At 45.8% G+C, this 25,835-nt stretch overlaps 1 protein-coding gene across 3 annotated transcripts; it reads left to right on the forward strand.

Moving 5' to 3' along the window:
* The first annotated feature begins 8,724 nt into the window (after window positions 1–8,724).
* SLC2A10 (solute carrier family 2 member 10) lies at window positions 8,725–24,537 on the forward strand. Of its 3 annotated transcripts, XM_088674598.1 has the most exons (6): window positions 8,725–9,888; window positions 13,675–13,760; window positions 18,172–19,551; window positions 22,248–22,370; window positions 23,639–23,774; window positions 24,156–24,537. In XM_088674598.1, the coding sequence occupies exons 2-6, from the start codon at window positions 13,712–13,714 to the stop codon at window positions 24,253–24,255; spliced, it is 1,788 nt and encodes a 595-aa protein (XP_088530724.1). In that variant the 5' UTR covers window positions 8,725–9,888; window positions 13,675–13,711; the 3' UTR covers window positions 24,256–24,537. The 3 variants fall into 3 exon arrangements, with proteins under 3 accessions (XP_088530724.1, XP_034980130.2, XP_088530723.1); XM_035124239.3 differs by lacking the exon at window positions 13,675–13,760; XM_088674597.1 differs by lacking the exons at window positions 8,725–9,888; window positions 13,675–13,760 and adding an exon at window positions 16,793–16,919.
* Window positions 24,538–25,835: the final 1,298 nt, after the last annotated feature.

Consider the following 25,835-nt stretch of genomic DNA (forward strand, 5'->3'; position numbering starts at 1 on the left):
TCCCCAGGTTTCACCAACTTGGTGCCTTCCAACTGTTTTGGACTGATGTGCTGGCTGACTCTGGTGGGAGTTAAGCATCAAGCGGTCAAGCCAGAGTTGAGGCAAATGGAACAACGTCAAAAAACCACAAACTTACAATAACAAAAGAGGTTTCGAAGAGGATCAAAAGGAGTGATGTGACACAAAAGACATAAGGGTGTAAGTCATGAGCTCTTTCTGCCTCTACAGGACCTCCTTATGTCCTTCTGCTCTGAAAGCAAGAGTCCCTAGGCCAGCCTCTCCCAACCTGGTGCCCCCTAGATGTTCCTTGGTACATCATCCCTGATCATTGGCCATGAGAGCTGGAGCTGATAGTATTTGTGGTTCAAAACATCTGGAAGGCACCAGGTTGAAGGATGCTGGTCTGCAAATACACCTAGAGATGTATCATTTAACCCAGATGTGAAGAAACTTTGACCCTTCAGACATTGCTGAACTAAAACTCCTAGCATCCCAAAGACCATGCATAATTTGCATTTCCTGATTTCTTTTACGAATTCCTTCAAATTATTTTAAGATTTTTTGGTGTCATCTTCACAGAATCAAACTTCAGCAGAATTAAAGCTACTGGAAAGTGCACAGAACCTATGGTCAAACCCCTAAGTGCCATTCACTATTAGCATAATTATTAACATCACTGAAGTAGTTGCTATGGTTACCAAACCCTTCCAGTCCGGTTTCTGAATCCCTTTGAAAAACCACTCCCTTCAATCTTATTGGTCATCTTCAATGTATGAAGTCATTTTGGACCATTCAGAAGATCCCTGACCCTCTCTAAATATACTCAGGATGCAAAACGATACTATATGGTTCTTTTGAAATTGAAACTAGAGGAGTTGAATGGGAAGCTAATCTTCATTTTGCAAAAACATCTGGATAGCTTCTAACACTTTCAAATATATTTTGGATAATATTATTCTGAAGAGAACAAAAGGAGCCCATGTCTTTTGACATTTCAGATCAAAAGAGAGAGGTTTCAATCATATTTCCAAACATGCTCAAAGAAAATAAAATTATTTTTACCAGCAACTTCAGGTGTTTAAAAACCATAAGATAAACCCCCCGGACTTCAAAATTATCTCTAAACATCAGAAAATGGGAGATAGGAAAGCTAATATTTCAGATACATAATTGGATGTTTGTACATCATTATTAGACTAATACTTTGATTCCAAACACACTTGAAAAACAGGCCTGGAAACTACAGAGGAGGTAGAATTATTTTGCCAATCTTCTGTGTATATGGATGTATCTATATATATTTAATCTCCCATTTGTTTATTCACATTTCCGTGGATTTGTGTGTGCTTCCTCAGTAATCACTATACATAGCAAACAGCATACCTTTATTTATTTATTTATTTATTTATTTATACCCCGCCCATCTGTTTGGGTTTCCCCCGCCACTCTGGGCGGCTTCCAACAAATACCAAAATACATTAAAATATCACAGATTAAAAACTTCCCTAAACAGGGCTGCCTTTAGGTGTTTTCTAAATGTCAGGTAGTTGTTTATTTCCTTGCCCTCTGATGGGAGGGCGTTCCACAGGACGGGCGCCACTACCGAAAAGGCCTTCTGCCTGGTCCCCTGTAGCTTTGCTTCTCGCAGTGAGGGAACCGCCAGAAGGCCCTCGGTGATGGATCTCAGTGTCCGGGCAGAACAATGCGAGTGGATGCGCTCCTTCAGGTATAGAGGACTGAGACTGTTTAGGGCTTTAAAGGTCAGCAGCAACACTTTGAACTGTGCTCGGAAACGTACTGGGAGCCAATGTAGGTCTCTTAGGACCGGTGTTATGTGGTCTCGGCGGCCGCTCCCAGTCACCAGTCTAGCTGAAACATTATGGATTAATTGCAGTTTCCAGGTCACCTTCAAAGGTAGCCCCACGTAGAGCGCATTGCAGTAGTCCAAGCGGGAGATAACTAGAGCATGCACCACTCTGGTGAGACAGTCTGCGGGCAGATAGGGTCTCAACCTGCATACCAGATGGAGCTGGTAGACAGCCGCCCTGGACACAGAATTAACCTGTGCCTCCATGGACAGCTGTGAGTCCAAAATGACTCCCAGGCTGCACACCTGGTCCTTCAAGGGCACAGTTATCCCATTCAGGACCAGGGAGTCCCACACACCCGCCTGCCCCCTGTCCCCCCAAAACAGTACTTCTGTCTTGTCAGGATTCAACCTCAATCTGTTAGTCACCATCCATCCTCCAACCGCTACCAAAACCATTACAAGGGGAATCCAATTCTCGTTTATCCCTTAAGATAGATAGTGCCCTATGGGCAAACAATTTGTTTTGGCACAAGCAGAAAGAAAGAACCATAAGGATTTTTTCAGAAGAGTTGTTCATTACACTGCAAAATGTTATCAAATGTTACATGTGTGACAGGGTTGAGGAGTCTTGTGATACCCCAGATTTTTTGCTGGTTTCTGACACCCGTCATCCCTAGCCAACATGGCCACTGGTTGGGGGATGATGGGAGTGTCATGGAATTCTACTCAATATTGATCCAGAGTAGATTCCAATGTATAGTTAGCAGAGTAACAACTTAAACACGTTGCAGGATCCCCAAAAATAGACCAGAGGCAATTGTATTTCATCCAGCAGAGCTTTACTGTTACTGAAGGCAAATGAGCATAATGGTCACAAATCCAATACATTCAGGATTGGCACTGTCCATAAGAAATCCAGTTGCAGCAGACTTAACTTTAACTTACAGTAACTTGCTGTATAATAAGTCTCTAAACCTTAACACTAAGCATACTATGTACAGAACACCACACCGGAAGGAAAGAGAGATAGAAAGTGAAGCCCAGGCTCCTTCTGGCCTTATTAGTATAGTCAGCATGATGACCTTGACAGAAAGAGATAACAGAACCAGTTTAAGCCAGCTGTATTCATCTTCTCTGAAGGAATAACCCAAACATCATGAACCTTCTGTTTGTTTCTTTCACACAGAAAAGCTTCCAGAACCCTCCTGAATTAATTAGAATAGGAAAGATCTCTACACATCAGCTCAATGCTTTCTGCACTAAGAAAGGCAAACTAACAGGGAATTGGGAGTCTTGCAGAATTTGGAGAGCCACAGGTCCCTGGCCCATTTACAGTACAGTATACTGTACAATTTAGCAACTTCCACTTAAAACAGCCGATATAGGATATATGTGCAGTGGAATCTCGGTTTACGAACGCAATCTGTTCCACGGAAGCATTCGTAAACGGAGGCACGCTTTTGCGTGAAGCGCCGATCTGCACATCCAATGCCGCGGAACCCGGATGTGTAAACACTTCCGGGTTCACGGCATTCATAAACAGAGGCTTTCATAAACAGAGGTAGTTGTAAACCGAGGTTCCACTGTATGTAGAAAGGTTGCATAATGTTGCAAAGTGAGTTCGAGCAAGGCCTAAAACATAATTGCTCTTTATAAACAGCTACATATGTTCAGATTACAAATAATTTATTGCAGATTGAGAATAAATCATAAGTAACCATATAATCCCCCCATACTTCATATAGAGAGATATAGAGATACAGAATGTGCGGGAGGACAAACGTTTTGAGAAGAGAGAGACAGAAAGAGAGAGAACTCTTCTGAAACAAGTTGAGGTTTGTCCTCGTTCACAGATGGGGAACTTTTGGCCCTCTAGATTTTGTTGGACTCCAACTCCCATCAGCCCCTGCCAGCACTGGCCAATGGTCAGCAATTTCTGGAGGAGTTCCTCATCTCTACCTGAGTTCTCCCTCTGTTAGTAAGCCTGCATCTTGACTGCATCGAAGTGCTAAGAGATAGGTAAGAAAAAAAGTAAATGGTAAATATATCTCCGTGCTCAAATACTGAAGATTTCTGGGGAGTAAATCCTGTGAAACCCTCCATCTTATGCACAGATTGTGTATATGTGTAAATAAACAATACAGTAGTACCTCGGTTTACAACTTAATCTGTTCCAGAAGTCCGTTCTGAAACCAAAAGCATTCTTAAACCGAGGCACGCTTTCCCTAATGAGGCCTCCTGCTGCTGGTGCCCTTCCACTGTTCGAATTCTGTTCTTAGACCGAGGTAAAGTTCGCAAACCGGGACACTACTTCCGGTTTTGCGGACTTCGTAAACTGAATCGTTCTTGAAACAAAATAAAAAAATTCCTTCCAGTAGCATCTTAGAGATGAACTAAGTTTGTCATTGGTATGGCTTCCGGTCCAGCGCCAGCGCCGTCCGGTGGGGTTAGCCTCGAGCTCCGAGGCAACCCGTCTTCGCGAGGGAAGGGGAGGGCAGCGAGAGCGACGCTGAGCCCCAAAGAGCCCCGGGTCGAGCGTCCCGGGGATGAAGATAGCTCGGCAGTCCCCCATTTCGGACTCCCCAACTCTCCGGCTGCCTCGGAAAGAGCGCCGGAGCGAGAAGGGTAGAAGTCGCGGGGGCCACCTTTGAGCGGCATCGTTACCCTCGCGGAGAGAAGCTCCGTAACCGGAGGCAGAGAGCGCTGGATACTTCCAAAGAACAATTCGGAAAAGGACAGTGAGTAGGATTTAAAATTGATTTATTGGATTACAATTCGGAAACGGGAGAGAGAGAGAAAATACGGAAGCCATCTCCTCCCACTGATTAACTTAAGAAACAGTTAATTAAAGAACCCGAAACCGGGACAAGAAGTTTGTTTTATACAAAAGATAACTCCAAAAACTTTGGAAAAAAGATTCTCCCCTCGAAGCAGGGTAAGAGGGGAGATGGACAGTCGTGATTAAAATTCCCTGCAATGTGAGAGATTTAGATTGGGAAAGGTCTGTTCTTTCCTTGGAGCTAGCAGCCCTGTCAGACCAGCGAGCTGACAGTATCTTTAAAAATAAAAAGAAGGAAAAGAGCGCATGGATTTTTGGACACTATACGTTAAACATTTTTATAGAATTTAAGGCAATAGAACTGTGACAAATATGGCAGCCAGTTTTGTAAAATGTGGTTGGTGAAACAAAGGAGTAACTATTGCCTGACTCTCAAGATAAGTGACCTTGAAAGGGTCTGAGAATGTCAACAAAAGGATATTCGCCTGGGTTCCAGCAAAATGTTTTGAAAAGCCTGTGGGAACTGAGACTTGGAATGTATCATGAGGAAGTACAATTGCGAGAATGGAGAGAACTTTTACAGTCGGAAGACACCAATACTGCAACAGCAGAGGAAATATATAATGTATCAAATGACAGTGATATTGCAAAACAAGATGAAGTTCAACAGGAAGGGAAAGAGGAAGGAAAGGAGGAATCTGCTCAACAAGGAGGTTTGGATTTTACTCCTCCAATGATGGGGAAAGGTTTGGAACTTACTCCTCCAATGATGGGGGAAGGATAAGAAGTTCTCGGACTGACCAAAGTGATGGAAATTTTTGGAGTTCAGAATACCCACAAAAAAATGGATGTGCAAAGAAGTGGGAAAATCCAGGGGGGTTACAAGGAAGGTTGGATTGTAAAACATTGGAAAAAGGGGGTGGGATGAAGGAAGAATGGACAATTCTTTATAAGGATGGATTAAAAGGACTGAAAACTGGACTGCTGACTATGGAACTTGTTGGACTGAAGGGGGTTGGCTGGGGCCAGGGGAAGAATAGGTATATTAGCAAATAGATATGTAGCAAATTAAAATTTGGAATGATTAAAAATGGCTCAAAAGGAATAGAGGTCCTTGGAGGATAAAAATTAGGTAAGGGAAGAAAAGAAAGATTGATTAGATGGAATTATGTTAGGATTTGGAAATGAGAATATTAAATTTAGAATGTGATAAGAGGATTTAAAAAGAGATAATTTATATAATAGAAGGTAAAAAATTGGCAAATAGAATGGGAATAATGATAAGAAATCTGTTAAAAGAGAATGGGAAATGATAATCGGGGTAGGGGGGAGGTTGGGGAAGCCCTCACAATGTTTTTTTTTTTTAAATGAACAGCTATATTAGTTGTCTTTTTTCTTTTTTTCTTTTTTTGGGGGGTTGGGTGGGTTTTCCTTTTTTCTCTTTTGTCTTTTTCCCCCTATTCTTTTTAAGTTCAATGACTTAAAAGTGTATTTGGATAAATAGTTGGGTGGACACCCTCCTTCTTTCTTCCTTGTTTTTCTGGAGCTCCCTGGTGGCAGGAGGGGGCTCTGGGATGGGGGAGAGGGGGGAGGGGACAAACCCAATTATAAAATGGACCACCTTTGACCGTCTACTTTCATGGGACTCTCTCGTGGCAGGAGGGAGCCCGTGGAGGGGGGTTGGAAGAAGGGGGATGTTATGTATACTTTGTGTTTTTTTCTTAATATGTAAAATTAATAAAAATTATTCTTTTTTAAAAAATAAGTTTGTCATTGGTATGAGCTTTCGTGTGCTAGCACACTTCATACGAAAGCTCATACCAATGACAAACTTAGTTGGTCTCTAAGGTGCTACTGGAAGGAATTTTTTTATTTTGTTTTGACTACGGCAGACCAACACGGCTACCTACCTGTAACATGAATCGTTCTTAAACAGGACTGTTCTTAAACCGAGGTACCACTGTATATCCTAAGAACACCAGAGTCTCTGCTGCCCCTCGTTCAAAGGAAACAGGTAAGTGCCTGGAATTCATGGAATCTTGCACTGCTCAGGAATTGAGGCGGCATGCAACAGTATTGTGAATGCCAGATCATTTGGGTTTCCACCTCTGAACCTCATGTCTTGGGTTAGTCCCATTTTGCACACATAAAACTATAGGGCTAAAGTACAGGAGAGCTTCAGAATTTTTTATTTTTTAAAATAGAATATTACTCAAATGAAAATTGTGGCAGCAACTCCAGGGTTCACAGCCCTACCCGGAGATGCCTGGGATTGAAGCTGGGACCTTTTGCATCCAAGACAGATGCAGTACCACTGAGCTACTGTCTCTCTCACAATTCTGGTGGCCAGGTGAAAAAGAAAGGGCAGCGCTCCTACGTCTTTAACAAAAGATGTAGAAGAAGGAATTTCAGCTCTTTCAGTCATGCTGGTTAATATTAATCCTTTCCCACACAGCTATTTAAGGATGCATGCGTGCCGACCTCCCCCCCCCCCCCATCATCCTGTGTGCCACTCATATCTAATAGGAACCTAGGAAGTTGCCTTAAACAGGGTCACACCATTGGTCTATCTAAGGTAAATAGGTAAAGGAACCCTGGACGGTTAAGTAACTCCAGTCAAAGGCGACTTTGGGGTTACGGTGCACATCTTGCTTTCAGGCTGAGGGAGCTGGTGTTTGTCTGCAGACAGCTTTCCGGGTCATGTGGCCAGCATGACTAAACAGCTTATGGCACAACAGAACACCGTGATGGAAACCAGAACGCACGGAAACACCATTTACCTTCCCGCTGCAGCAGTAACTGTTTATCTACTTGCACTGGCATGCTTTTGAACAGCTAGGTTGGCAGGAGCTGGGACAGAGCAACGGGAGCTCTCCCCGTCACAGGAATTCGAACTGCTGACCTTCTGATCGGCAAGTTCAAGAGGCTCAGTGGTTTAGACCCATCCGCGCAATAGCTCTCCAGAGTTTCAGACAGAGAGTCTTTCCCAACCTTACTTAGAAATGCCTGGGACCTTCTGCATGCAAAGCAGATGCTCGGCCATGGAGTTATGGGCCTTCAATTTTTTGATGTTGTTGTGCCAGATTTTTGAGCTTTTATTTGCTGCTGCTGTCTGTTGAGCCATGGCAGACTGCACTTCAGATTTTTTAAAAAAAAGTGTCAAGGGAGATGCAATAATAGGACCATTGGCACAAGAAGTAGTTTGTTGTTTTAAGAGGGCAGTCTAGAGATGTGGAGGGGGGCAATAAAATGGGGACAACCCCATTTCCCAACCCCCATTTCCCCCCAATTTGCTTCTGAAGTTTGAAGTGGGGCAGGTGAAATAGAAATATAGAAAAAGCTCCTGGGTTTTGTTTCCAGTTTTTCAGGTCCTTTGCCAGGCTTTCTCATTTCTAGGGCTGGCTCAATACATTTTGGTGCCTGAGTTGGACAATACAAAGTACACCCCAGCCGTAAAAAGTGAAAAAAGAACTTTAAGATGCACACTGATTGAAACATGTTCATTTGCTGCTATTGATGGTGCTCCAAATGCGCTGTCAACGGTATCCGTGTTTTGCTTTGGCTTACGGCAAGGCTGACAAAAGAACAGTGCAAAACCACAATGCTTGTTTGCTTCTGTTCAATACATTTAATCCAGTTGTTGCAATAGTGTCACATCACTTGACTTGATTTAATGGACAGTGATTTGCAACACTTGCTTACTTGTATGCTGATGGGATGGATTTTATTTTCTCTGTTACCTAACAGGTTTTGCATTTTGCCCAAAGGGGGAAATGATCTTCTTCTCCATGCTCAGAAACTTTCTTTACTAACCTAACTAAGGGCTGGTTCACAGGGCATGCCCCACCCCCCCCCCAACACACCTGATTAGTCCCAACTTAATGCTTGTGCAAATAAACATATCCACAAACCAGCCAGCTGTGTAGATACACGCGGTTTCAATTATATGCAGTGGAGGGCTGTCTGGTTCAGTGGTAAGAGCACATGGTTTTGGTATGTGGAAGGTCTCAGGTTCAATCCAGAAATCCTGGATAACTGCTTCTGTCCAGTGTAGTGAGTAGACACCACCAATCATGACAGGCCAGTTGTCAGGAGTGAGCTGGCAATCAATCAATCACACCATTCAAGTTGTAGCTAACTCTTTATTAACAAAAACACAATCTGCACAGTCTTGGCGGAATGTCAGGCCTAAAGAGCACAATAATTCTTCAGTAGGTGTTGCCTCATGGATCAGTTGCAGAGACTGAAAAATCCCCACCTCCCCACAGCTGTCTTAAGTCCCCTCCTTTCCAGTGCTTTTCCCAAGCAACCTGAGACTCTGTCTGCATGAAGCCAACCTCTACTCTGCACTTTGCATGCCTCTTCTGGTTATGGGAGTGCAAGGGGAAGGGAAACTTGTTGCAGTAGGAGGGGGAGACATCAATGACTCTTGACCAGCAGGACTCATCTCTGCCTCACAGATTCTCCCCACCCCCACCCCCTGTTACCTCTTCAGTTTCCGACACCTCTGTTTTCTCCCTTGTCTCACCACCACTTCCTTCTCTAGCTGGTTCCCCAGCTGGTTCCCCCAGCCACGACACCAGTAGTGTAAGGCAACATCATAAGCCACAATGGCGCATTTCCCACTCCTGCAAGGACCGGCTTTCTCTGAAAACCTAACATGCGTTTGGCCCATTCACACATGTATGCAAAACTCCTTAGGCGTGAAAGAGCCGTGAGAGTGGGAGAGGACGAAGCTCTTTGCAGGCGGACCCTGGAGCAACAGGGCAGAGGGAGCGCTTCCTTCCCCGACGAGCCTCGCCACTTGCAGGACAAACCCCCGTTTGCTCGAGAGGTTCCCCCTCCCGGCTGCAGTGGGCAGGGCTGGAGCAACGTGGCGCTGTTCGGCCCCGTCCACTAGCGAAGCGAGGTGCGGGGAGGGAGAGGGAAACAAAACTTCGGAGTCCCGGAGACCCCGTAGGGGAACTTCAGCTTCTTCAGCCCCGATGATCCGATCCTGCATCTTCCCCTCTTCCCGGAGCTGCGATTTTTCGGCGGGCGGCATTTCCGTCGCTGCCCCGGTGTCCGACCCGCCAGCTCCCGATCCGGCAACTCCTTGCAAGCGCGACAGAGCCGCCTCGCCGGCGGAGGAGCCTCTGGCGCCGGAACGCGGAATGCGCCTCCTTTCCAGGCTGCGACCGACTGCAGCGAAGCGCTAAACTGCTGCGCGTCTCCGGGCTTCGCTCCGGGATTTCTTTTTCGCCTGCTTGGTCAGGCCGGGAAGCAAACTTTCGAGCTGAACTCTCTCCCATCGCCATGGGTAAGTGCAGGATCCTCCCTGCAAGGGGACACACAGTAGAGGGCAAAGGAGACTGTTTTGTTTTTTCCTAGCATGCTTCGTGGATGGAGGAGGGGGGAACACAGCAAACTTTTCCCACTCGAACGCTTAATTTAATATAGATATATAACAGGCCTAGCAGTTAGCTGTCTCCCTTAAGCATCTTCTCATTTTCCGTTCTATCTTCTCCCGACTCCACCCCCCTGGTGGATTAATACTCTCTATACAATGTGTATGTAAGTGGGTTTGCAAGAACGCTTTAAAGAAAGATGCTCTAGGCAGAGGATTGAATAATAATAACGGTGCTCCTCCTTCGACTTTCAGGTTTAGGGGTGAAAGGGGCTAGAAAGTAGCCAAGAATTCCACAGCTCAAAGAAAAAGCAGACATAGTTTTCCTAGTTAGGCTGTAGTCCTTTGCTCTGAAAGTCGTGGGTTTTCAGAGTAAGTAGAGCTGTTTGACCTATGTATATTTATTTGGGAGTGTGCCCTGTTAAATTCAGAAGAACCTCTGAGTAAGCTTGCAGTCCTGAACATTTTTACTTGAAAAGATGTCCTGCTGAAGGTCATTTACTTCCAAGTAAATATGAACAAGCAGGAGAAAGCCAATTTAATGGTACATTCTTTGCAGAATTAAACAACTCTCTGATACTTGCCCAAGCCAAGTGAGGCCTCTGTTGTACTTAGCATTCAGTTTGCATGTTGGTTTAGCAATGGAGTCCCTAAGAAGGTTGAATAGTGCCTTGCCTGCCTCCTTCTGGCAAATCCTGCAGCCAAGTTGGTGTCAAACTGTATTGCTCTGCTTTCCTTTGGACCACATCAGCAGGTCTTGTTATCTGGGCAGCCAAGGACTTACTCTGGGGAGGCGCTTTGGTGCTGCGGTTTGACTCCTGGAAGTGCACTCCATTGTCTCTTGAGACAGGCGGACCCCAACAACTCCTTGGAACATTGAAACCAGAATGAATTCTGGTGCATGCACTGATGGCGTCAGTCTTATTTTCAAGTTTGTACATCAGTTTGAATCCCCTCTCCATGACTACTTTTTATAGCGGGAGGAAAATTCAAAATGGCATGCGATGTCTTTCTGGAAGACTGGAAGGGTGGAAAGAGATGTGTGTGCATGTTCAGGACAGCATTCTGCATTTCAAGTGGGGGAAAAACCCAAAACAAAACCCAGCTGCATCCACACCTGTTTTCAGGGGGAGTGGGGAGAGGAAATATTCAAAGCACGTTACATACTTCACTCCCAATTTACGGTGCAATCCTAAACATGTTTATTCAGAAGTAAGGCTCACAAAATTCAATGGGACTTAGGGAGCTGTTGGTGGCCAGGTCTGAGGAGGCAGATCGCTGCACCTACCTGGACCCCCGATGCTTTTAAAGGGTCAATGAATCCCAGGGCAGCTTTTTCAAGACTTTTTTTTGCTGTCTGCCAGCAATAAGGATCCTACCTTATGCAGCACATCCACCCACTCACACATTCCGTAAGCAGGAAGGAGGAGGAGCTGCTTGCTAGCAGTGATGTGGAAAGCTAACATAGGTCAGTAGAGCTGTTGGATGGATGTACTTCTGCCCAATCCACACATACACCCCAAGCCCAGCATAAAGGGAGTTTGGTTTGTTCTGCCATACTTTAGTAATAGGAATGTGCATAGGGTTACATCCTTTCAGAAGTATTGCAATATTGGGGTTGGACTTAGGAGGTTAGAGCTAAATCAAGAAATTGTGTGGAGATTTTATTCTGAACATTTCATTCTGTTCTGCAGGGAGGGAGAAAGTGCATGCCACTCGCTCCAAGCTTTATGGGTAGGTTGGCTGTAAATCTCAGTAGTCCTTAGAACAGTGATTGCCAAACTCGGCCCTCCAGCTGGTTTTGGACTACAGCTCCCACCATCCCTAGTCAACAGGATCAGGGATGATGGGAATTGTAGTCCCAAAACAGCTGGAGGGCCGAGTTTGGCCATCACTACCTTAGAACAACTCTGAAATGCCAAAATAGATGGAAACTTCTGAAACAAGCATGTGCCTGTTTATAGTCCAGGAAAAGCAAGGCCAGCACCCTACCGCAGAGGCAGGTTTAGGGAAGCACAGCTGGTTTGCCCACTGTCATGGAACCAGCTGGGGAACCACCAAGGAAAGAATTCTCAGAGCCAGGGGGTTGGTGGTGGGACAACAGTGTGTGGTCAGAGGGAGAAGACTGGGAAGAGGAGGTGCAGGGGTCAGAAGCTGAAGAGGCAACAGGGCTCAGTGAGCAGGAAAAGTCTGTGTCAAAGGGAAGTCCAGAAGCAAGAGAGGAAGGAAACTAAGAGGCAGAGAGGAGCCAGGTTGGTGAAGAAGTACAAGTATCTCAGCCTTCTTGTCAGGAGTATGGGCAGGAGTCAGGCTCTGGGGCCTGTAGTGCTTTGCAGGACTGGGGCATGCCTCAACTTGTGCTGGAGAAGCAAGGCGTGGCCACACAGGTGAAGTCCTCAGCTTGTGCTGGAGAAGCAAGGAGTAATCACCCAGGTGAGGCCACTTGAGATCTCACTGCACCTGGTGGCAGGAGCTGGGAGGGATAAAAGCCCAGCATTTCCCTTCAGCTCTTTGCCACAGCAACGCTATCCTTGCCTGGTTGCATCTGGCCTCCTGTTCCTTGGACCCTTGCCTTGTTGCTGCCGTGCTTCTTGGACCCCCGCCTCGCCTTCGCCTTGCTCCTGCCCCATGGACCTTCGCCTTGCTTCTTGTTCCTGGATCCTTCGCCTTGCTCCTTGCTCCTTGGACCCTTGCTTCGCCTTCGCCTTGCTCTTGCCCCGTGGACCTTCGCCTTGCTTCTTGTTCCTGGACCCTCGCTTTGCCTTCGCCTTGCTTCGTGCCCCGTGGACCTTCACCTCTGCCTTCGACCCTGCTTCTTCACCACCATCTTGCCTCTGGTCCTGACGCCCGCCGACCGGACCGTGACACTTCTGCTGCAACAAGCTTTTATCCCCCCCCCCATCTCCCAGAACCAGAAGAGACATGAAGTGGGAGGAGCAAAGGCAGACATGCAGACACAGTCTCAGATTGCTTGGGAACGACCTGGGAGAGGAGGAGACTTCAGCAGTTATGGGAAAGTGGGGACCCTCAGTCTCCACAACTGCCTCATAGGGGCAAGACCTACTGCATTCATTCGGCCTGACACTCCTGAGCCAATCCTGTTTTTCTAATAAAGAATTAACTTCACCTGCTCCATGTGATTTGCTGCTGGCTCGCTCCTGGCACCAGCACTGGGCGCTGAGTCAAGAGGGCGTTGTAGGGGGTGCTGCAACAATGATGAACAACAGAAGGTGAGAAGCAGGGGGTGCTGGATTTTGGCATCACACAGGGCACCACTGAAATTTTAAAGGCCAAAGTTCGCCACTGTTTGTGGGCTTCCCCATAGGCATCTGCCTGGCCCCTGGATAGGACTTTGGTTTGATCCTGACGTTTTTATGGACTCCTGCCACAGACTTCATGGGGATCATCACTATAGCTTCGCCAATTATCTCCCCAATTTCTCTTTCTCCCACTTTCCTCTTAATACAATGACTGACTTATGAGTAACAGGCTGCATGTTAATCAAAGCTCACCAAACATTAGCAGCCAGGAAAGCAATGGGAATTAGAGGAGGATCTAATTGAATCAGTCACGGCATTTGCAGCAGCGCCATATGTGCCTAATACAGTTTGCAGGTAGGAACTAATAAACCGTCCCAGTTTTCTGCAAAGCTCTTTTACTCTCCCTGAATGAATATTGCTTCTAATTGGCTACCTATAGACAAGAAATGTTTGCGGCAGCATAGGCAGCTGTACAGATGGCAGAATTTTTGCAGCGTTATATGAGGAGGGGAATAACAAATAGAGGTAAGGCACTAAAAATGGCTTCATAAATGCAAATCTACTTATTTAACAACAACAAAATAACATGAGATAACAGACTGTGCCAAATGTATTCAAGACTGTAAATATTGTTCCACCATGAGAAATGTTTTCGATATTATTTCCAAAATGTTTGCACTCTCTTGGACAGCATATTGAAGAGAAAGGGTATTATTGTTCTTAAAGAGATTTAAAAAAAACTTCACAGCCTAAAGCCATTGAAAGGGTGAACACAGAATGAAACACAAGCTCTAAGAACTGTAAAGATACTCAGACAAGCTCTGAAACAATAAAACCGTCCACAAACACTCATCAATTTCATCAGATGAATGACAGAGTCACATGTCAGGGAAAGCCTTCCTAAACAAATATGTCTACAGTAGACACCTAAACACCATCACGCTGGGCACCTGTCTGATTTCACCTGGTGATTAACTCCAGAGGGCTGGAACTGCAACACTAAAAGCCTACTTTCTAGTGCACCTGGTATGTGGCATATGATATTCTCAGCAATGCCTCTTCTGAGGAGGATGAGGCAGTCCCTTAGTTATCCTGGGATAGTCCTAAATGGTTTAGGTCTTTAAATACTAAATGCAGAACATTGAACTGCCCCAGTAACATATTGGCAGCCTGTGCAGCTCTTTTAGCAGAGATCTTCTATGGTGTCCACAGGGTATTCCAGGCAGCAATCTAGCTGCAACATTCCACCCCAGCTGCAGATTGCAGGTTAAGCCCAAGAGAAGCCCAACATGGAGTGTGTTGCAGTAATCCAGGTTTGAGATTACCAATGCCAAGATCACAGTGGACAAGCTACCTTGGCCCAGGAATGACCATAGCTGTCTTTCCAACTGAAGCTGGTAAAAGGCAGTCCTAGCCACTACGACTACCTGTGTCTCAGGTGACAAAAATGGAGCTAGGACATGGGTAGGTAAACTAAGGCTAATCGCCTTCTAAATCCAGCCCGCAGACAGTCCGGAATCAGCGTGTTTTTACATGAGTAGAATGTGTGCTTTTTAAAAATGCATCTCTGGGTTATTTGTGGGGCATAGGAATTCGTTCCATTCCCCCCCCCCTTCAAACTATAGTCCGGTTGCCCACAAGGTCTGAGGGACAGTGGACCGGCGCCCTGCTGGAAAAGTTTGCTGACCCCTGATCTAGGAGCACCCCTGGTTCCTTCAGAACACCCAAACCCATTCCGTCAGAGAGTAAGCCTGCCGTCCAGTGTACCAGAACCCTTCTGGGTTCCATGGGACGAACTTATCAGCAAATAGGTAACAACATAGCTTTTAAGTGTTGTGCATAAAAAGAGAAAAAGCTTCGTTTCACAGATTCTACCTTCAAAGGTTTAAAATATAGGTTACTGGTCCACTCACCACTTTTCTCATGTGGCAACTTCGGAACCAACGAACAGCTGAGATGTTGCACTGAAATTGTAGCTTCTTTCAAAGAGTGGTATCTGATGGTGTGCATCTGCTGAAGAAAGGAATCCTACCATGGAATAGGAGAAGGAGGCAATATTTGGTGATTCACCCTTTGTTCTGCATTCTCCTGAATGCCCCCATCTGCTCCAGAGGGTTAGAGGACACCAGCAGACTGACACTGTTGGATACTGCTCAAGAGTAGTAGCTCAACAAACAAAAGAGCTGGCACCAGGTACTGTGGTATACCTGCTGTCTCAAAAGTGCACAGCGGTCCACATAACGCTGGCAATTACTTGGTTGGAGCAATGTGCCAAAAGTGCTTCAGCCATTATAGTGTCATCAGTGATGGTGCAGTAATAATCTCTTTTAATGGCGCAGGTAACGGTTGGCAGTGTAGCCCACCTTGACATAAGCTGCTGCTATATATATATAGTGTGGTATAGGGGTGCATTCTGCATGCTGTCGTAAGACCATGCTGGCGTGCTTTTAAACTGCTAGGTTGGCAGGAGCTGGGCCAGAACAACGGGAGCTCACTCTGTCGTGGGGATTCGAACCGGTGACCTTCCGATCAGCAAGCTCAAGAGTCTTTGCCAGCTCTGCCTGGGACCTTCTGCATGCCAATCAGATGCTACAGCCAGTGGCTTGTGGTCAGTGGACTAGTGGGACTAGGCTAGTCCCCTAAATGTTCCTGATAAATTAGAGTATTGAAGTAATAAGACCTGGTACCTCCTTTCCAAAGCCCAGGAAGCTTTTGCCCAGCTTAGGGAGGGAGCCATGATGCTCATGCTCGCAATGTCAGCCCCTCCCCATCCCCATTGCCCCCTTCGCAAGCAACGGCCCTCACTGTTCCCATACAAAAAAAACCTACTGCGTGCCGCTGGCTATAGCCCTTCTCCAAACAGAGGCCTGTGGTGAGCAGGACTCTTGTCTTTTCGTCAGGGAAAACGTTTTGAAATGTCCCTAATGAAACGTAGCCATTAATGAGGCTCCTGTGCATTTGGGCAGGATTAGACATGGGATCATAGAATTGACACTGTGTGCTGGAACAAAGCCTGGCAATGAGATGAGTTGATGCAGGAGAGAAAACATGGCAAAGTGCCATGAGAGAAAACATGGCAAATTTTTTCAGCAGGGGGCTGGTTCACTGTCCCTCAGACCTTGGGGGGGGGGGGGGCTGAACTATATTTTTTTTGGGGGGGGATGAATGAATTCCTATGCCCCACAAATAACCCAGAGATGCATTTTAAATAAAAGGACACATTCTACTCATGTAAAAACACGCTGATTCCCAGACCGTCCTTGTGCCGGATTTAGAAGACGAATGGGCCGGATCCGGCCCCCGGGCCTTAGTTTGCCTACCCATGTATTAGACAAAGCACCAGTCATTTTGTTTACCTGAAAACAATTCCTAGCAGGTAGGAGGAAGTGACACAGATGTTTGCTGTTCTGTGTACAGTACTGAAAGCTGTAATGGTAACACATACCCACGAAGACATATTTAGGACTCTCCTGGCTGGCAAGCTGTTGACAGCTGAAAGTGAGGCAGCAGAACTGAAACACCCTACAGGGGAATAGGACTGGCTGGTCTGCCCTTCATCACTGTCACCCAGAAGGTTTTGCATTTGCAAAAATAGTCTCATGTTATTCCCAGCATTTCTTAAGTACTGTGCAAGTTTGTGGCAGGGAAGAAGAGAAAGACTCCATGGCTCGGAGAGTCATTTGGGTGAGTCAGAAACACTTGCCACATGGAGATGACTTCAAAATGTCTCCCTGCGCAGCCACATCGCCACATGTTAAACATTCATTGGGTGTCCCGCTGTGTGTTCTAGGGATTTTCTCCCAGTCCATGCGGTGAGCTGCTGAACACCCACAGTTTGCTACATGGAGGCAGAATCCACAGACAGCAAGCCCAAGGTGGCTTCCGCACATCACTCATTTTATGAATTCAGGCTTTTAGGAAAGAGGGAAAGGCTGTTCACTGTATGGCGGGGGCTTTTCAGACAAGATGTTCCTAATATGTGACACCCGTAGTCTTATTATTTTAAAAGCTTGTTGGTGCTAATAATAGTATTTAGGAATGCTAATGCTTAGCATTTCTGTAGTGCTTTAGATAATGACATTGCATTTACATAGCACTTTGTGTAAGTTAATCTCTGCAACTCCTACAATAACCCTGCGAGGAAGTCCATATGTCATATGTGGGCTGAAAGGAGGGAGCTCAGCTTAGACCAATCAGTGGCAGAGAAAATATTTGAATCTGGACTTCCTGATTTACAGCTATATCTGTCTATGCTACCTCTGATGTGTACTGAATTTTTCCCTATTAAGAGATTCCTGCCTCCTGCACCTGCTTTGGGCAAGGATGCTTCTGTCTGGATTAGTTAGCCAAATTAGATTTGTGTTAAATTAGTAATACAATTACTGTGTGTTGAAGTTCAATATTCAGTTTCATTTTCTTAGCTGGTCCCAATCCAGCTAAAGTTTACTACGACTTGATTGGAAACAATGGGACTGGTGTGGATTGATGCCTGGGAATCCCATGTTTACTTTTATGAAAAACAATTGGACCAATATTCCATTTTTAATGTGATGGCTTTATTGGTGCTGTGCTAATTTTAAAAGCAGAAAAAATATCCTTCCACGGGTCAGCAAAGCATGCTGCTAGTTACAGATTACAAGTTCAAACGGACTAACTGTGACTAAACAATCACTCTGTTGAGTTATTAAGGAAGATAGCATCTTGTTTGCTAAAAGAACAGGGCACACGCTCATAAAGTGCTTGAGATACTAATTTTATTTGTGCAGAGAGTCACTGAAGCTATATATTGCTAGGCTTTAGCATATTGTTTGCTTAAGGAACAGGTCCGCACATTTGTTTGCACATGCAGATCTTAAAAGAGAGAGAGATTCCTATTTCCTGTAAAGGTGGATGAGAAATGCCCTAAAACCTCATGAGTGCTCTTCTATCTTTGCAGGACATGCACTGCTGGTTCTCCTGTTATCCTCAACTGTCTCACTCCTTGGTGGGCTGATTTTTGGTTATGAACTTGGAATTATCTCAGGGGCCTTGCTGCAGCTACAAGTGGAGTTCCATCTTAGCTGTTTCGAACAGGAAGTCCTTGTGAGTTCCTTGCTCATTGGGGCTCTCTTGGCTTCTCTAGTTGGCGGGATCTTCATTGACCACCAGGGAAGACGCAAAGCAATACTGGTCAGCAATGCCCTTCTGTTGTGCAGCAGTCTCATCCTTACGCTCTCCGGGTCGCTTGTTTGGCTGGTGTGTGGACGCATGACCGTAGGCTTCGCCATCTCTTTGTCCTCTATGGCATGCTGCATATATGTCTCGGAAATGGTGGCTGCCCATCAACGAGGGGTGCTGGTTTCCCTCTACGAAGTTGGCATCACCGTGGGCATCTTACTTTCCTATGCACTGAATTACATCTTTGCGGACACTGCCGAGGGCTGGCGATACATGTTTGGCTTGGCCATTGGCCCAGCAGTCATTCAGTTCCTCACTATCCTGTTTCTCCCAAAGAACTCTGTGAAGTTAAACGTTTGCTACAGCGAGACTAGCAAAAGCCTCATTCAGCAGCAAAAGAATGAAGATGTAATGCTGCCACCAGGCCCTAGGGAGAAGAGTTATTCTTTCATGGACCTTTTCCGCTCAAAGGATAACATGAGAAGCCGAACTCTGGTTGGCCTAGGATTGGTGCTCTTTCAGCAGTTCACAGGGCAGCCCAACATCCTTGGCTACGCTTCCACCATCTTCCGCTCGGTGGGCTTTCAGAGCGATTCCTCTGCTGTCCTGGCTTCCATCGGCCTGGGGGTGATGAAGGTCATTGCGACTGTTTTTGCAATGGCGTTTGCAGATAAGGCTGGCAGAAGAGTGCTGCTGATGGCTGGCTGCATAGTGATGGCCTTTTCGGTGACTGCTATTGGCCTGACCAGCTGCTCTGTTTCATTAGAGATGGCCAAAGACTGCGAAACGCTCCCAGGTTCAAATGCCACTTCGTTCAGCTCGGCTCATCTCCCTGGAAAGTCATTGTCCTCCCATCCAGCTGGGTCTTACTCCCTGCTGGCATCTGGTGGCAGTGAAATGCAAATGGAATCTACTTCAGTCATCACGAGGCCTGTGGGCTTGGCCAGGACACTTGCCACCGACAGAAAAGGGGAGAGGATGACAAACACTCCACACACCGGACAGACCCATTTTCTCAATCAGTCCGATAAAGGAAAGGGACAAGATACCAGCTCATCTTTGGGCGATGCTCCTTCCAAGGAGCACCTACTTCTAAACTGGATCACACTGCTAAGTTTGATGGCTTTTGTGAGTGCATTCTCCATTGGATTTGGACCAAGTAAGTGAATTTCCTCTGCTTTCACATTCCTACCTAATTCTGCCCACCCGTCTGCATGGACCTGTTCGCCAAGCAGCTGTGGGCACCAAAACTGAATGAGTACGGTAGAAATAAAATATAAGGCTCCCATAAAAATGTCTTGTTACTAAGCACCCCCTGATTTTTTTACTTGCCTCCTGATATTTGCTCATAAGAGGACTCCCTCCTATGAGTTAACAGCAAACTAGGGAGAAAAAAATTGCAAGCTAGAAGCTTTTCCTTCTTCCTTCTGCTTTCTTCTCCCCTGCTACCCTCGTCACTCCATTGCCCATCTCCCGTACTCTTACTAGGTCTTCTTCCTCCTCTGCTTTTAAAAACATTTGCCAGCTGGGAATGTTTGACTGGGAATGAACACCTAAGCTGACTCTAACCATTACTCCTCATCTTCATTTACCCACATAGGTAAAGCTGAAAGATGCCAAACATGGCTAGAGCTGGTTCATGAGGCACTTCATGGAAGCTGATCAGGTGAAGCAGGTATAGAGCACTCTGCAATCTGATTGGCTGTTGGGCTGGCGAAGTGGAGAACTTTGTCCCTTCTTTGACAGCTCAGTCAGCCTCCTGGCTAGCTGTGGAGTAAGTGGCTTAAGTTCCTCTCTGGCTAGTATAGAAGTCGATTGGCCTGGCAAAGCAGAGTGCTCAGTCCCTGTTTCATGAATCCCAGTAGCTCCCTTAGAGGGAATTTCATGCTGCACTCACCTGTGTGAAATCCCTGGGTACCAATGGCAACCAGGAAAATGGTTAAAGACAAGACTGTTGTAGGTGGAAACTAATGTAATCAAACGCCACGCTGTGTGTAATTTTAGTGGTGTCCTCCCATTCTCACTCCCAGGATGAAGGGCAGTCCAGGAAGAGGGAATTTAAACAAAAAGGTTACCCCTGGCAGCTTGCTGCAGTCTTGAGGGATAAATACTAGAAGTGGCTCAGGGAAAATAGTAGAACTTACATCTAGCCCCTCTATGGGTGGTCATTGGAGATGTCCATTGCTCCTTTTGAGCATGTGACGCTCCCTTGGACCATGGTTCCATTTAGCCTGCATTGTCTACTCCTAGACCTTGGGCAGATGACATTCCCTGCTTTACATGGAGTATCTTGGGCAGATCTTTCAACTGGAGCAGCTGGGGATTGAACTCTGAATCTTCTGCATCCAGAGTACATGCTCTACATTTGATATATGGAGCCATTTGTTTCCTACAACGGTTGTGGTACCTAGGACTTCTCCCCCTTGTTTCTGAAATATTTCCTTCACCTATGACGTTCCAGGAAGTAGCAGTTCCTGTAGAATCTTATTTACATACCTAGTTAGGCAAACACCTGGAAATAATCCTTCCAAATATATATGCAAGAGTTTGGCAGGCGTTGATTATAATGCACACGTTAGCAAGTAAAGCTTTAGGCAGTTTTCAGTGGTGGTAGGCTGCTGTAACTCGCAAGGTGACCTGAATGCATTTTGTGTGGTTGCTCCAAGCACATTCACCATATCTTCAACAAACTGGTACCCATGTTGGTCATTTAGCAGCCCTAGAAAAGGTGGATCTAAATTGACATGGTTTTCATTTATCACTGTATATAAAAGAGTTATTTCAAGAAAGGTGGAAGTTGAGATTGGCTGTTTTTCATTATTTGGATCTAGAAATACACCATTGGGGCAACCCAGTCAGATGGGCAGGGTACAAATAATAGAATTACTACTACTACTACAGGTGCTTATGCAATCCATATGCTTTTTCGTAGCCTGCCCCAATATAAGACATGAGGGGCAAAACTAGATACAACCCAGAGACTGGATTGGAATTCGTCTTTGTCCTCCAATTCCACATTTGTTTAACGGACTGATTTGTTTATTTTTCCCACTAATCACGAACTTGCCTAATAGTGGACCAATCTGATTTAGACATATGAAACTTCAGGAAACCTAGTAAGGTCAGAAAGTGGTTTGGAAGAAGTATGACTTCCTTTTGTGTGGTGTATATACATACTTTTCTTTGTCTTGTTAAAAAATGGATTTCTCAGTGCTTTCCCCCCCTAGAAAAATAGGTGCCAGTACTTGCCATGAAGTTGTTCCAGGAAGTGCCACATTTTTTTAACAACAATGAAAAACAGGTGCCAGTACTGCGTAACCCTGAGTACCCCTTGAAAAAAAAGCACTGGCTGTATGTCCCCAAAGCAACAATCCCTCTTTCAAACTGCGTGGAACCACCATATGTCTCCTGTTAATGCTTAGTATGTTGAGAATGAACCACAATGAGCTTTGGCCTTATGTGATGTCCCCTCTCCCTAGGGGGAGAGCTGTGAGGAAGACATCAGAAGCTTTCACTTAAGATTTCACTTAGCCAAGTTTAGTGTATCATCTGAACCCGACAAACCATGGTTAATTTTAACTGGTTTATATGAAACAACCCAAACTCAGACCAAAATTAATTTTAACCACAGTTTCTTGTGACATTTAAACGTAGTCATTGTCTTCATTATGGTTCGTTTGAATCTCCTGTGTGTCTTTGCCGCCCAGCCCAGCAAATCCTAACTTTATATCTATATCCAAAGCTTTTCCCAAGTTAGTTCTCTGCTCCATTTGTACAAAACCATGGCTTGGCATTTTCTCTTTGGTTTCCCTCCATCCTCACCGTGTTCCTCTGCTTTCCTTTCTCCTGCCACAGTGACGTGGCTTGTTCTCAGTGAGATCTACCCTTGCAACATACGAGGGAGAGCCTTTGCCTTCTGCAACAGTTTCAACTGGGCTGCCAATCTGCTGATCAGTCTCACATTCCTTGACCTCATTGGTATGTATGGCCATTGCTTGTGTTTGATATTCTCCACAGCAATTTGCTTCAGAGCAGGGCTGATTACAGGTATGTAGTTAGGCTTGTATCCAGCTCCACCCTCAGTTTCTCCAGAATACATTACTAGGGGGAAGGAACCATATGCTCCTTGGAGGGAGCGAAGCTAAATATAAAAGAAACTATAATAATACAGCAGAACCTCTGAACTAGAATGACTCTGTTCTCAAACGTTTCGGCTCCCAAACACCAAAAACCCAGAAGTAAGTGCTCCAGTTTTCAAACAGTCCCCGGAACACGAATGTCGGCCAGTCGGAAGCCGCGTCTTGGAACTCGAACGTTTTGGAAGTCGAATGGTCTTCCGGAACGGATTATGTTCGAGTTCTGAGGTTCCACTGTAACAATGGCAACTTTCTGTCTGCTGAACTGCTGTGAAGGGAGAGAACCCACCTTGAATTTTGAACCAGGTGGATGGGATGCGGCCTGCTCTGGATGAGGTCACACACTCCCTGAAGGAGCAGATACATAGCTCGAGGGTACTTTTGGATCCAGTATTGTTGCTTGAGGCCTAAGTGGCCTTGGTGGCAGCGAGTGGCCTAGCAGCACCCCTATCTGACAGGGACTGTCTAACTTTACAGCCAGCTTGCAATTCTGAATGACCAAAACATCTATGCCAAGAGTTGCCAACCTTTGTAGGCCCATGGGATTTATGAGCAAATGCTGTGGGCACTACCCCTCCAGGTCACTTGTCTCCCCCATTGCTCCCCACACAGAGAGACAGCAAGAGGGAAAATGCATAGCATACACAATCAGTTCCCTTTTCCAAGATACGTAGGTAAAAGTTGGATCTGGTGGAGTTAATCTGAGCACTGAGAAGCACTTAGAGCTGAAAGAGGAAGCGGGAAAGAGTTTCAGTCTTCGAACTTCCTGCTTCAGCTCTTAAGTACTTTTCAAGGAAGATTAAAAGTAACTACCCATTTTGCCGCACAGCCAAGGGGGCAGTGAATGGGCTCAAAGATTTCATGGGCACCGTGGGAACACCATTGGGCCCACAGGCACTGCACCGGCAATCCCTGCCGAATGCTGTGAAAGATGAACATTATTTACCTACTGGACCAAATTCCTGCCTACGTCACTGTGCTTTGTCTTGGCCCAACTGCATATTAATAAGGCCATGCACACCACTGTTCTGAGAACATACCACCCTTCATTATATCCAAGCAAAAGTTCTGTCTTGCCACATGTTAATCGTGTTTTTCTACTGCTTGCAGATGCCATAGGCTTATCATGGATGTTCCTTCTCTATGGACTGGTGGGAGCAGTGGCTGTTCTGTTTGTTTACCTTTTTGTGCCCGAAACCAAAGGACAGACTCTAGAAGAGATAGACCAGCAGTTCTCAAAGAAACGGTAAGTCCTGGTGTGTTTGCTTGTTGCACAGCTTGGTCCACAATAGCAGTCAATGCCAACACTCGTTTAGACATATGTATGCAAGACTAGGCTATCAGTGGTTGTGGCTTCTAGTCTTGATGGCCGTGTTCTAACTCCATTGATGGAGGCTGTTTGGATCCCATTTGCTGGGCACCATGAGTGGGAAGAGTCCAGTTGCAGTGAGGTCCTGCTTGTGGGCATCTGGTTGAGCATTTTGAAAACCCAAGTGCTGAACTAAATGTGCCATTGGGCCCTTATGCTCTTACAATCATTGCAAGACTCTTTGGAATCGTGTTGCTGGGGACATCTGGGGGATACGCACATGAAGCATCTGCACTGATCTCTCTCGTTGTTTTGCAGGTTCCTGCAAAGGGGCACATTTGGGCAAAAAATGTGGAACAGAGGAGAAATCCGACTGCGTGCTCATTACCAAAGAGTGGACCATCCTAGCGCCTCTTGAGAGACAAGCCAGGCATGTTGCCACTTGTGCAACTTTCTACACTGTTGGAAGTGTTATGAGGACTTGCCCAAAGGCCAAGGGTCCTGGATCATTCCTTGAAGGTTCTGCGATTCATTTGGGTGACAGCACAGGGCTGCTGTTTTGTGTGCTTTGTTGTGCATAGAACCTAGAAATGTTCATCCCTTGGTATCCTGGAGGAACCATAGCTGATGTTCCCCCAGCAGTTTGAAAATACTTTTTTTTTAAAACACTGATAAATAAAGCATAAATTGGGATAACAGGGCTCTTGCTGTGTCTCACTGTGGAATGACTGATGCATTTATACTGAAATATGTGGGTTTGTATTTAGCCTTGATAGAAATTAACACCAATTTGACTTCTAGTGCCTTTGTAAGAGAGAGAGAGAGAGAGAGAGAGAGAGAGAGAGAGAGAGAGAGAGAGAGAGAGAGAGAGAGAGGGAGAGAGAGAGAGAGAGAGAATTTAAATTTTTCTCCAGCCTTTACAATTTACGATTTAGATGGGAGCTGTTGCAAAGACCTTGTAAGGTTATTGATGTTGAAGCATGCTTATGTCTACTCATCCTCTAGCAAAGCCCTAGTCAGGCACTCTGTACCCAAGAACATGCCCACTGAAACCTCCCTTCTTGATTCAGCAGGTGTTCCGGGAACACCTCCTTGCAAAACATGTGATTGGCATTAAGCAGGTCCAGGTGTCAATCAGGGTTTGTGTCCTTGCAGAGGGAGCCCTTCATACACACATACTCAGATGGCCATGGGGGGTTGTTGGTGCCGTGCATACTGGCTATGTGTACACACACACACACACACACACACACACACACACACACACACACACACTGTGGGCAAGGGCTTTCTACAAACACCATTTCATTCCAGAGTATGTAGGAACCAAACCTTTATCACAGTGGTGCACCTTCTTTGTGGAGCTTCCTCTCATCACATATGAGACAAATGCAGTCTTTATCATCTTTGCAGAGCCTGTTGAAGACCTTCCTCTTCCAGCTTCAAGTGGATTTTTTTGTTTGTCTCAGGTTTTTTCTGCATTTGGACTAGAAAGCATGTTTTTGTGTTGTGTTGATTCCCCCCCCCAGCAAATTGTTTCCCATGAAACACCCTGAAGCAATTAATAAAGTAAATGAATAAATATAGCCAGGTGTGTTCTCTGAAACCCTTCATGGGTGCAGTACTGCAGGAACTGAACACTTGAATAGGGTCGGAACGGAGTGTCCTTTGACTGAGACCACATTGAATTGCAGGTGCTTGATAGCTGCTCACCCCATCCAAGTCTGAGAAAGAGGCCTGGTTCTTTAAGACAGGGAAAAGTAAAAATGTTCAGCCTGAATAAGCACATTCCACATTCTCAGGAGACCCCCATCGTTCTGCTCGGACACTGAGGTCCAGCGCCAAGGGCCTTCTGGTGGTTCCCTTGTTGCGAGAAGCCAAGTTACAGGGAACCAGGCAGAGGGCCTTATCGGTAGTGGCACCCGCCCTGTGGAACGCCCTCCCACCCGATGTCAAAGAAAAACAACTACCAGACTTTTAGAAGACATCTGAAGGCAG

The sequence above is a fragment of the Zootoca vivipara genome, chromosome 7 (genome assembly GCF_965207765.1).
Source record: "Zootoca vivipara chromosome 7, rZooViv2.hap1.1, whole genome shotgun sequence".
Taxonomy (NCBI): domain Eukaryota; kingdom Metazoa; phylum Chordata; class Lepidosauria; order Squamata; family Lacertidae; genus Zootoca; species Zootoca vivipara.